Source organism: Aphelocoma coerulescens, unplaced genomic scaffold (assembly GCF_041296385.1).
Source record: "Aphelocoma coerulescens isolate FSJ_1873_10779 unplaced genomic scaffold, UR_Acoe_1.0 HiC_scaffold_63, whole genome shotgun sequence".
Classification (NCBI taxonomy): Eukaryota; Metazoa; Chordata; class Aves; order Passeriformes; family Corvidae; genus Aphelocoma; species Aphelocoma coerulescens.
The window spans coordinates 1,452,360-1,464,740 of NW_027183981.1; the positions used below are offsets into that span (position 1 = coordinate 1,452,360).

The 12,381-nt window shown below is 62.4% G+C and overlaps 1 protein-coding gene and 2 pseudogenes across 1 annotated transcript; 2 read left to right on the forward strand and 1 right to left on the reverse strand.

Moving 5' to 3' along the window:
- Positions 1 to 877: 877 nt before the first annotated feature.
- LOC138102182 (zinc finger protein 70-like) lies at positions 878 to 3,585 on the forward strand. The gene is made up of 3 exons (XM_068999937.1): positions 878 to 1,120; positions 1,772 to 1,850; positions 2,037 to 3,585. Exons 2-3 carry the CDS (start codon positions 1,799 to 1,801, stop codon positions 2,885 to 2,887), a joined length of 903 nt encoding a protein of 300 aa, XP_068856038.1. The 5' UTR covers positions 878 to 1,120; positions 1,772 to 1,798; the 3' UTR covers positions 2,888 to 3,585.
- A 332-nt stretch (positions 3,586 to 3,917) lies between these two features.
- LOC138102175 (ultra-long-chain fatty acid omega-hydroxylase-like) lies at positions 3,918 to 8,243 on the reverse strand (annotated as a pseudogene).
- Positions 8,244 to 8,333: 90 nt separating this feature from the next.
- On the forward strand, positions 8,334 to 11,304 carry LOC138102155 (N-acetylmuramoyl-L-alanine amidase-like; annotated as a pseudogene).
- The last annotated feature ends 1,077 nt before the right edge of the window (positions 11,305 to 12,381 follow it).

The following is a 12,381-nucleotide window of genomic DNA, read 5'->3' on the forward strand; positions in this document are numbered from 1 at the left end:
CGTTGTGGCCACACCCGCTCCCGTCGGTCACGCCCACCGCGGGTAACCACGCCCCCTGGCAGTTCCCTCCCAGTGCTCCCAGTTCTTTCCCGGTGCTCCCAGTATCCCTCCCCCTGGGTGGCCGGGAGTCGGGGTTCGCCTTGTCCTTATGCATCTCTGTCGTGCTCTGCGCAGAGGAATCCCGGGAGCTGCTTCTTCCTGCGAGAGCGGCTCTCCTGGGACTGGGCATCCCAGGGCACAGCGCGGCTGCTTTTGGGGTGTTGGCACCTGCCCGGCGATGGCCATGGGGCATGTGGGGGGAGCTGGGGCCGTACTGGTGTTACTGGAGGTTCTGGGAGCCGCCCCGGCCGCCGGGTGAGCGGGGGGGCGAGGTGACAATGGGGAGAGGGGCCTGGAACCCCCAAAACCAAGCACGGGGGAGGGTGGGGATGGGGGGGACGATGAAGAAGGGGCAGAAGAGCTGGGGAAAAGAGGGGGCTGGGACCCCCAGACAGAACGGGAGCAGGGTGGGACACCCAAATTGAGTTGGGAGGGGTCTGTGGATTGGGGGAACGCTGGGAAAGGGAAGGAGGGGGGAGGGAAAGGTGGGGTGGGGATGGAAGAAGGGCCGTTCCAGGGGTGTCCAGCCCTGTCCCCCAGCACCTGAACCCTGGAGCGATTCCCTGCGGCTCGGGAGGGGCGGATCCGCACTGGGGGGTCCCCAAAGCCCCTGCCCATCCCTGGGGGCTCATGGGGGGCTCCCCCCACCCAGCAGCCGGTGCTGCGGCGGCCGTGGGGCAGCGACGGGTGGGAAGGGGAGTCCGGGGTGGGAGCGGGGGAGGAGCGGGAGGACGAGGGGGGAGAGAGAAGCAGGAGGAGCAGGAACAGGAGGGGAAGGAAGAGGAGGAGCCCGAACCGGAAGAAGAGGAGGAGAATCGGGGGGATCCGCCGCCGCTCGCTGAGTCCATAGCTCCCCTGGGCCTGACTGCATCGCATCCCCCCGCATTCCGCCGGTGACCGGGGAGGGGAAGTTCGCCCCAAATCTATCGCGGGATCTCCGGGAGGATTTTTTCTGGGGAGGTGTTTGGAGCTCGCAGATTCCGGAATCGAGTCGCAAATCTATTTCGGTGTCCCTGGGAAGGTATTTTTTTATCTATATGATGAGGGGGTATTTTTGGATCTTGCAGGAGTCCAAAGCTGAGCCGCAAATGCCCCTTGGGGGGATTTTGAGGGGCCCGCGTGGCGATCGTCCGGTACCGTTGGGCGGGACATGGGTTTTGGGGATCCCCGGGAGAGCCGGGGGGTGAAACACGGGAGCCCCCCGTTAACAGAGCTGGGGGACCCCCGGCAGCCTGGAGGGGTGGGGGAGCCTGGAGATGAGTGGGATTCGGGCCCCCTGACCCTGAAAGTGTTCGCAGGGAGAGGGGGAAGCCCCGAGTACTTGGAGGGGGGGGAAGCTGAGGAGGGGGACCATAGGACCCCTAGGAGCCGAAGCAGAATCAGGGGAGGATGACCCCTGAGACCCCCGAAATGCCCCCAGCATCCCTAAGCAGGACTTGGGAGAGGGTATCCTCAGGACCCACAGGCCCCCCAGCAGCCCTGAGAAGAGGGACCGCCATAACCCCAAAGTAAGGACACTGGAAACAGGGAACTCCTGGGAGAGTTGTTTTGGACTCCTTGATTTCTGGAGGTTTTTGTGGACACCAGACCCACGGTGACTTCTAGAGATGGACTTGGACAGCGGAACCCCCAAAGCCAACACTCTCGCATCTTGTTTTTCCCTCCAAACCAGGATTTCCCATTCCCAAACCTTGGCCGGATGGAGGATGAGGCGGCGAGGAAGAGGAAGATGCCCTGGGACCCCCAGGCAGGTGAGGAGGAAGTCCCTGCCCCTTTCCCCCTCTCTCCTGCTCCATCTCCCAGCCCAGCATCGCCCCCGGCTGCAGGACAATTCCGCTGCTGACGCCGTCCTGCCGGGGACAGACTGGGGGGATCTCCTTCCCCTTCCCTCTGGCACGGAGGCAAATCCCATCCTCTCCTTGTCCTTCCTCCCCCAGACAACGAGCTGAGCACGGAGCCCAGGGAGGACAAATCCCTGCGGCAGAACCTGATGGAAGAGGCCGTTTTGAGTGGCTCCACAGTGCAGGAATCCAACAGGGAGGAAAAGCCCTGGAGATCCTGCAGGAGGAGGGGCTGCAAACGTAGCCCAGGGAGCTCTGAGGCAGAAAGACCCACCCTGGGTCAGGAAGGAGGCTGGAGATCCAGCCAGAGCTCGGAGCTGGGGGTCCATGAGCATCTTCATGATGAGGAGAAGCCCTACAAATGCTTGGAATGTGCAAGGAGTTTCAGCAAGCGATCCCGCCTGGTCCGCCACCAGACAATCCACACCGGGGAACGGCCCTATGAGTGTGGAGAATGTGGAAAGGGCTTCAGAGACACCTCCGACCTGATCCGCCACCAGACAGTCCACACCGGGGAATGGCCCTATGAGTGTGGGGAATGCGGGAGGTGCTTCAGCATCAGCTCCCACCTGATCACCCACCAGAGGATCCACACTGGGGAACGGCCCTACGAGTGTGGAGAATGTGGGAAGAGCTTCAGCCTGAGCTCCAGTTTGAAACGCCACCAGAGGATCCACACTGGTGAACGGCCCTATGAGTGTGGGGAATGTGGGAGGGGCTTCAGGAAGAGCTGCCACCTGATCCGCCACCAGATGATCCACACTGGAGTACGACCCTACAAGTGTGAGGAATGTGGGAAGAGCTTCCGCGACAGCTCTGGCCTGATCATGCACCAGACAGTCCACACTGGGGAATGCCCCTACAGGTGTTCAGAATGTGGGAAGAGCTTCAGCCAGAGATACAGCCTGACCTCCCACCAGAAGACCCACACCAGGGAGAGGCCCTAAGAGTGTCCCAAATGTGGGAAGAGCTTTTCACAGAGCTGTCACTTGACCCAACCCCAACAGAGCCACCAGTAAGGGAAGCCCTGTGAGTCCCCTGAGTGCAGGAAGAGCTTTGTGTGCTGTTCCAACTCCATCCCCCTTTGGAGGACCCCTGTTAGATGATGCACAGTGACCCCCCTTGGGCAGAGACTTGGTGATCCATGCTCCTGGTGATCCGTGTTGGGATCATCCTGGCTGGTGGTCTCCACATCTGCCTGGCTCCCTGTGGGCACCTGGACGCAGCAGGACAAAAATTCACTGGGATGCAGACTGACATCAGGAATTCATTTGGGACAGCATTTTCTTTTTAATTTTGACCCCAAAACCTCTCACCTTTTGCATCCAATAATTTCTTCTGGTGGCATCAAGAAATACTGGATGGTCTTGGAGGTCTTTTTCAACCTAAATCATTCCATAATTCTAATTCTCTCTGGCCCACAGGCATCTTCCACAGCCAAACCGTGATGGACTGGGGCAAAAAGCAAGATTTTGGAGACAATGGAGTGGAAACCTCTCTAAAAAAGGTTCTTCCCACCCACCCAAGCACATGGATACTCAGCCAGCATGGACACTTAAATCCTTTTATTTTAGCCTTGATTTTGTTTTCATTCTTCTTCATCCCTTCACCCAACATTGGGGTAAAAATAAAGACATTGAACTAACACATGGATGGGGATATGGAAGGGGACGTGGGGGACACAGGCATGGATGGGAACATTGTGGGACATGGGTGGGGACATGGTGGGGACAGGGACATGGTCATGGGTGCAGACATGGCTGTGGATGGGGATATTGAGTGTGGGGGGTCAGACATAGATGGTGACGTGGGGGTATATGGCCATGGATGAGGACGTGGGGGACGTAGCCATGGATGGTGACAAGTGGCCTAGGGGACAAGTCCATGGGTTGATATATCCATGCCATGAGGTGTCCCGTGACCAAGGACAACACATCCCCACCACCACCATGATGACACTGTCCCTTTCATGCTACCATTTATTCCCCACTCCTCCCCTGGATGTGACACCTGCCTCACGGGGTGTCCCCATGTCCTGGTGACCCATGTCCCTCAGGCCACTCCTGGCAGTGGCTCCAGCAGCAGCCAAAGCCCGTTTTCGGCACGCAGGATCAGCTCGGGCTTGCGGCGTGGGGGTGGCCTCGCTGTGTCCCTCCGCAGCACGAACCGGGACAGCATCAGTGCCACCACCACCTTCATCTCAGCCATGGCGAAGCTCTGCCCGATGCAGTTCCTGCCACCACATCTCCACTGTCACCCCACTATGAACCCAACCAGGGACGAGGGTGGCACTTCAGGACACTCCTGTCCCCACCCCACCACGTACCTGGGGCCAGCAGAGAAGGGGATGAAGGACGATGGGGACCATCCCTTGCTGTTCTCTGGGCTGAACCTCAGGGGATTGAACACCTGGGGTGACAGTGTCACGCTGAGGGGACACAGTTGTCACCACTGTGGTGACAGGGATGCCTCGTAGGGTGGCCTTACCTCAGGCTCGGGCCAGAGGTCTGGGTTGTGGTGGGTCCTGTAGATGCTCATCAGGCAGGTGACCCCTGGTGTGATGGGAATGACCACTTTAGGGACAGCAGATGAGGGTGGGTGGTGACATTAGGGACACCCTGGCCATGCCATACCCTTGGGGATGATGCGGCCATCACGCAGGGGGATGTCCTCGGTGCAGCGCCGGGACACAGCAGTGACAGGAGGGTGCAGCCGCAGACTCTCCTTGATGCACATGGTGGTGAAGGGCAGCTGGGACAGGTCCTCCCTAGGGACAAGTGGGGGTGGCACCATGTCCCCGAGCCACGTGGCCGGAGGTGGCCTTGGGGACATCTCACCATTCAATGTCCGCAGCGTCCCGGCCAGCCAGGAGCTCCTGGACCTCCTGGCGGCACCGCTCCTGGTGCTCAGGGTGGCCAGCCAGGTTGTAGAATAGCCACGCCAGGCCACTGGCCGTGGTGTCGTGGCCTGTGGGGACATTGGATGAGCGAGGGGACACCAGAGTGGCTCGTCCCCAATGGCACCTGGGAGCTCGTGCTCACCCTCAGACATGAAGGTGTCAGCCTCAGCCGCGATGTCCTCATCGGACAGAGTGTGGCCGTTCTCGTCCTGCAGGAGTGAGATGAGCCATCGGCCACCTGGGACCACCAGTCTATGACCAAATCCCATCCATGGCCACCACTGTTCACCCATGGCCACCACCATCCCACTGGCCACCACCTTTCTGGTCAGTGCTGCCCATGGCCACCACTGTTTTCCCCCCTTGGCCACCAGTATATGCCCAAACCCCCCCATGGCCACCAGCATCCCACTGGTCTATGACAAACATTTCCATGGCCACCGCCACCCTCTTGACCACCTCCATGCCCCCATGGCCACCACCCCTGACCCCCCAGCCCCACCTTGGTGAGCAGCAGGAGGTCGATGAAGTCCATGCTGCGTCCCCGGTGGCCATCCAGCCAGGCCTGGTGGCCCAGGCGGGCGAGGGCACGGCGCCGGCGCTGCACCACATCAGCAGTGAAGGCATGGACAGTGGCGCAGGCACGGGCAAAGCGCTGGCCATCAGAGGAAAGGCTGTAGAGCCACCACGGGTGGAGAAGTGGCTGGAGCTGGCGCCGGACCACCAATGAGCTCAGCTCCAGGATGGCCTGGATGTACTCACTGGGCTGCCTGCAGGAACCAGGGACAGTGGGGGGACACTATGGCCACCAGGATGGCCAACAGGGAGGATGGCAGGGCCATTGTGCCACCGGAATGGCCAGTGGGGACAATGGTGGGACCAGGATGGCCAATAGGGACAATGGAGGGGCCACCATGGCCCCCATGAGGGCCAACGCGGACTATGGTGGGGCCACCGTGGTCACCAGGATGGTCAACAGGGACAATGGTGGGGTCACCACGGCCACCAGGATGGTCAGGTGGGACAGGTGACACTCACTCCTGGCAGTGGCTCTCGTGGCTGAAGATGCACTTCTGGAGTGTGTCCAGGGTGAGGAGGCTCAGGGGCTGCAGCACCTCCAACCCCACCGGCCCCCCGCCGGCTGCTACTGTTGCCACCCCCCACTTGGCCTGCGGGGATGGACTGCATCAGGGAGGGAACAGGGAGGGGACAGGGACAGGGACAAGGGATGGGGACCGGGGGGGGCATTGGGGGTGGGACAGGGGGCAGAGTTGGAGTGGGGGTGTGGGACAGGGATGGGGTGATGAGCGAGGGGTGGGGTTGGGGTTTGAGGGCAGGTTTGGGTTTGGGGTATGGGACAGTAGAGGATTTGGGGTACAGGACAAGACTCGGGGTGCAGGACAGGACTCAGGGTGCAGCAGTGGGTACAGGACAGAGTTTTGGGTGCAGGACTCAGGGTTTGGGATGCACGTCAGAGTTCAGGACTTGGGGTTGAGGTCAGGATTTGGGGTGCGAATGGGGACTCGTGCGCATCTCGGATCTCTCACGAGCAGCACGCGGGTGCTCTGGTTGAAGATTCCCAGGTAATTCCGAAGCACAGTCCCCGTGGAAGGCGGGCGTCAGGAGTCGCCGGTGCCGCGCCCAGCGCTGCCCGCGGCTCAGCAGCAGCCCCTCCCCTGGGGGGGGACACCGGGGTCCGCCAGGGGCACCCACGGGGGTTGTCCCTGTCCCCTGCTGCCCCTGACCCCTGTGACACACCCAGATCCATCCTGGGGGCACCCAGAGGGGTTGTCCCTGTCCCCCGGTGCCCTGTCCTGTGTGACACACCCGGATCCACCGGGGGTACCCAGGGATTCTGCCCCCAAAACCTGCTGTCTCCTCCCCTGTGACATCTGTACCCACCAGGGGCACCCAGGGGGGCTGTCCCTGTCCCCCGCTGCCCCTGACCCCTGTGAGACACCCAGATCCATCCTGCGGGCACCCAGGGGGTCTCTCACGTCCCCCACTGCCCCTGTTACACACCCGGATCCATCTGGGGAGGCACTCAGGGGTGCTGTCCCCACCCCTGTGACACCCAGCTCCATTCGGGGGGCAGCCAGGGGTGGTGTCCCCACCCCAACCCCCCCCCCCCCCCCCCCCCACTCACCCAGCCAGGGCTTGAGGAAGCTGTAGAAAAGTTCGTCCTTGGGAGCCACAAAGGCTGTGGGGGACAGAGACGGGGTGGGCAGGGGTTCACTGGGGTGGCATCAGGTCCCCTGGGTGGGGACACTGGGGGTGGGGCCCCCCTGTCTGCACCCATAACCCTCAGGTGGGGACCCCGGGGTGGGCACCCTCTCCCAGCACCCATGGCCACTACATGGGGGGCAACCAGAGGCTGGACATGGTGACACCTTTGGGTGGTCTTGGGGAACCTCAAGGACAGATTGGTGGCCACTATGGGGCGGCGTTTGGCCTGGCCATGGTGACGCCTCTGAGGACCTGTGGGGTTGGGTTGGTGGCCACTGCCCAGGCACTGCCAGGTCTCTGTGCCAGCTGTGGTGACACCCGTGGGTGGCCCTGGGGACCCATTGGATGTCCCATGTCCCACCTGAGGCACTGAGGAGTGGCCGGAGGGTGCTGGGGTGGAAGAGACGCAGGACAGGCAGCCAGGGAAGTCCCCACCAGAGGCAGCCGTGACGGTACCGGGCCACCAAGGCGTCCACCTGCTGTAGGCCTTGCTCCGTACCCTGCCCCTGGGGACAGCAGCGGACATGTGTGTCATCAGGGGCACAGACAGGCTTGGGGACACATGTGTCTTCAGGACACTGCCAGCCCTGGGGACATGTGTGTCTGCCTCCTCTGTCCCCTCACAGGTGCCACTACCCCATTCTCACTGTCTCTTTGCCAGTGCCACAACCCCGTCCTCACTGTGCCCCCAAGTGCCACCACTCCATTCCTCCTGTCCCCTTGCCAGTGCCCCCACCCCGTCCTCACTGTGCCCCCAAGTGCCACCACTCCATTCCTCCTGTCCCCTTGCCAGTGCCACCACTCCATCCTCACTGTGCCCCCAAGTGCCACCACTCCATTCCTCCTGTCCCCTTGCAGGTGCCACCACCCCGTCCTCACTGTCCCCCCAAGTGCCACCACTCCATTCCTCCTGTCCCCTTGCAGGTGCCACCACCCCAGGTGCCACCGGCCGTGCCCTCACCATGCCGGTGTGTCCCAGCAACCAGTTGCGCCAGGGTGGGATGGGGAACTTGTTCAGCTGGCGACAAGTGGCCCGGAATCGGGTGACAGCCACCAGCGCATCCCAGAGCCACCGCAGCAGCAGGGCCACCACGAAGGTGCCCAGGGCCACCGCGCCCAGGGAACCTAGCGCCGCGGCCACCGCCATGGAACCGCTCCTGGGGACAGGCTGGGGACAGGGCAAGGGTCGGGCGCGGGCGGTGTCGCCCGCGGGGTCACGTGGCCCCGCGCTGGGTGTCACCGGATGCCTCCAGGTGGCTTTTGTCGCAATGCGCGTCCTGGTGGCAGCGTCCCCTGACACGTCCTGGTGGCATCGTGTCCCCTCCCCTCCGTGTGTCCCCGTCTCACTGTGTGTGTCCCTGTCCCCACATGTGTCCCCGTCCCCCTTCCGTGTCCCACTCTGTGTCCCTGTCCCCCACCCCTGTGTCCCTGTCCCTCTCCACGTGTCCCCTGTCCACTGCCGTGTGTCCCTGTCCCCCCCGAGTGTCCCCGTCCCCATCTTCCCCGTGTGACCCTGTCCGCTTCTGTGTGTCCCTGTCCCTCCCCGTATGTCCCCTGCCCCCCGCCCCCCCCGTGTCCCGCAGGGTGTCTCCATGTCCCGCAGGATGTTGCCGTGGCTGTTCCTTGCGCGGAGCATCTGTGCCCGTCCCGGAACACGTAGGGACATGCCACGACACCCCGTGACACCTTTTGACCTCTGGTTTTGTCTCTGGTCTTTTCTCCTTGGTTTGGGTCCTTTCCACCTCTTTTGGGTCCTTTAACTCTATTTTGGGTACTTTCCCTTCTTCTATGTCTTTTCCCCCCGTTTTCGGTCCTTTCCCCAGTTTTAGGTGCATTGTTCAGATTTTGGGTCCTTTCCCTTAATTTTGGGTGCCCTCCCCCTGCTTTGATGCATTTTTGGGTGTCTTTCCCCCCTCAACCCCCTCCCCACCCTTCCCCTCACACACCCTCACCCCCTGCCCACCCTTTTTCCCCCAGGTGTCCCCACGGATGTCCTCCACGCCACATGGACTCCATGGGTGACATCATGGATGTCCTCGAGTCCCCAGCCCCGGGGCTCCCCCGTCACCACCACGGCACTGGGGCAGGTGCTGGAGCACCTGCTGGAGCACTCTGGAGTGCCAGGCCGTGCTGGGCAAGTACCCCTGGGACCTCCCCAGCTCTCACTCCTGGGCAGTGGCAGCTCCTGACCAAGCTCCTCTGCCGTGACCCCGCGACACTGGACACTCAACGGCTCCACGGTGGCCCTCAGTCCCCTCCTCGCCAGCATCGAGATGGGGCTGAGATCTGGAGGATTTGGGTGGCCTCTCCCCAGCCTCAACCCCCTGCTGATCCTCTCTTCGCTGTCACCACCACCGAGGCTTTGGGGACATCTCTCCTGGTGCCGACAATGGGATCATGCTGGGACCCAGCGGCTGCTGGGATGACATGGGGAACTGCCAAAATTACATCTTGCAGGGCCTCCCATCCCCTGTCCCTGATGCTGTGGCCACTATGGATGGGGTGGTCCTGGGGGTGTGACTGGCCCGGGAGCCCCTCCTGCTGGCCAAGCTGCTCTGAGGCTACTGCAGGACCAGCAATGGCTTGGAAATGAGGAGATTCCCCAGCAGTTACTGGCACCGGGATTTCAGGGTGCTGGTGGGGCCAGGACAGCTGGAGAAGGAGAAGACAAAAGGAGGTTTTGGGGGTGCTGTGGGTGCTGTCACTCACCTGGCATCTCCTGAGGGATGTGAGGACACAGCAGGTGGTGACCATGGCTCGTTGGGTGTCACAGGAGTTCAGCGAGCACTACATGGGTATGGGCAGGGGATGTCACCCCCTAAACGGGGTTGTCACCACACAAATGGGGGTTGTCACTGCACAAATGGGGTGGGAGGGTGTGGGAGGGGACCCCAGGTGGGTGGGGTGGGGTCACTCTGGTGGGCAGGCACTGAGAGATGAGGGCAGGGACAGGTGGCTTGGTGTGGTGGGACATCTTCGGGTCCCCTGGGTGGTCACCACCATGTCCCCTGGATGGCCACCACCATGCTGCCTGGGTGGACACCACTGTGTCCCCTTGATGACCTCCACCATGTCCTCTGTATGGCCACCACTCTGTCCCCCAGATGGCCACCACTCTCCCCTCGGTGATGGTCCCTGGGTGGCCACCACTATGTCTCCATGGCCAATACTGTTGTGTCCCCTGGACACTGGCCACCTCATGTCCTGGCCAGAGGACACTCTGAGCAGCCCCTCCCCGTCCCCTCAGTAACTCCCAGGAGGACCCTCCCACATCCAGGCTGAAGGTCCCTCAGGTGTCCCCACGTGTCCCAAAGGACCCATTGAGCCTCTTGTCCCCAGGTGGACTCTGCCATGTCCCCAAGGGCTCATGAGACACATGGAGCCCCTTGCCCCTGCAGAGTGCCTGGCCATTGTGCCCCGCTGCATGTGGGGGGCCCGTCCCTGCTGGGGCACCCTGTAATTGCTGCAGCTCCTGCTGGGCTCCATGTTCCTCCACCACACCCTGGAGCCGACACGGCCATGCCAGAGCTTCTGCCCCTGTGCCCGTGCCACGAGGGACAGGCAGAGCTTTCACCAGGACACCCGCACCTGGGACGACATTGGCTGCAGGTCATTGTCACCCCTCAAGGGAGCTGTCATTGTACCCTTGTGGGCCCTGTCACCCCCTGAGAGACCCGTTGCCTCCCAAGGTCCCCATCACCCCCTGCAGTCACTGTGACCCCTGTGATCCCTGTCACCCACTGTGGTCCCCATCACTGTCCCCTTGTAGTCCCCACCATTGTCCCCCCACTGTCCCTATCACTGTCCCACTGTGGTCTCTGTCACCCTCTGTGGTCCCTTTCGCCCCCCATGGTCCCCTTGTAGTCCCTACCATTGTCCCCTCCATGATCCCCACCATTGTCCCCATCAGGTCCTTGCAGCTTCGTGGTGGGCTCAGACGGATACCTGTACGAGGGTCGGGGGTGGCGCTGGGTCGGTGCCCACACCAAGGACTACAATACCAAAGGCTTGGGCATTGGCATCACCTGGGACTTCTCGGCCACCCTGCTGGACCCCGACACCCTGGCCCTGGTGCAGGACGAGCTCCTGCCCTGTGCCGTCCACTCTGGCCCCGTCCGGCCAGACTTCACCCTGTGTGGCCACCGCCAGCTCAGCCATGCCAACTGCCCTGGCAACGCCCTCTTCCAGGAGATCCAGAGCTGGCCCAGCTTCCAGGGCTTGGGGTGGGTGTCCCAGTAGGGTTGGTGGGAGGGGGTTTGGAGTGATGATGCTGGGACTGACTGTGCCCTGTGCCATGCTCCATGGTCATGTCCCGTGCCATGTCCTGTGTCCTGTGCCATGTCCTATGCCCTGTGTCCCGTGCCATGCTCCACAGTCATGTCCCATGTCCCTGTGCTCTCTAGCTGTGCCCCGTGTCTTGTGTCATGTCCCATGTCCTGTGCCATGCTCCAAGGTCATGTCCCAACCCACGGCATGCCCTCTATCCTGTGCCATGTCCCACGCCACACTTCACACCATGCCCCACGCCATGCCCCAGGCCATGCCCCAAGCCGTGCATGGCTGCCTCATTCTGTCACCGTCACCATCCCTGTCACTGTCCCCATCACTGCTTCCTTCCTGCTGCTGCATTGGCCAATCCCCGGGTTAAAACCCTCGGCGCCAGCATGGCATTGCCCAGCCCTGGGCCTTGCTGGTGGCTGCCCAAGGTGTCCCCCAGGGTGGGGGGTGACATTGGCACACAGCTGGCACACACCTGGTATCAGGGCTGGCAGTGGGGCTGGCACCCACCTGGGACCGGGGTGGGGACTGTCCTGGATCAGGGCTTGGCATTGTGGCACCAGGCCTGGGAACTGAGGCTGGGAACTGGGACTGGGGCTGGGGAGTGGGGCTGGACACTGAGGCTGGGCTGTGGGCAGTGGGACTGGCCACCAGTATTGGGCACTGACACTGGGGACTGGCAGCTGGACTGAACAATGGGGACAGGCACTGAGGCTGGATGCTGGCACTGGGCACTGGCACTGGATATCAGCACCAGGCACTGGGACTGGACACTGGGAATGGACACTGGGACTGGGCACCAATACTGGGCAGTGAGGCTGGATACTGCAGCTGGGCATCGACATTGGGCACTGGCACTGGGTGCTGGGGCTGGACACTGGCACTGGGCACCAGCACTGGGCACTGAGCCAGGAGCAGGATAAGCCCCTCTGCCCCTTCTCCTTTGTCCCCCTGAGCCCCCCCTTTGCCTACCCAAAGCTTGGCTGCACCAGATCCTGGCAGGATTTGGCATCTTTGGGGGATGTTTCCCACAGGATG

Bases quoted from the DNA above. Each gene is read 5' to 3' on its own strand.
- LOC138102182 (XM_068999937.1), top strand. From the start codon at position 1,799: ATGGAGGATGAGGCGGCGAGGAAGAGGAAGATGCCCTGGGACCCCCAG. The intron at 1,851-2,036 runs GTGAGGAGGAAG...TTCCTCCCCCAG, and splicing joins GCCCTGGGACCCCCAGGCAG to ACAACGAGCTGAGCACGGAG.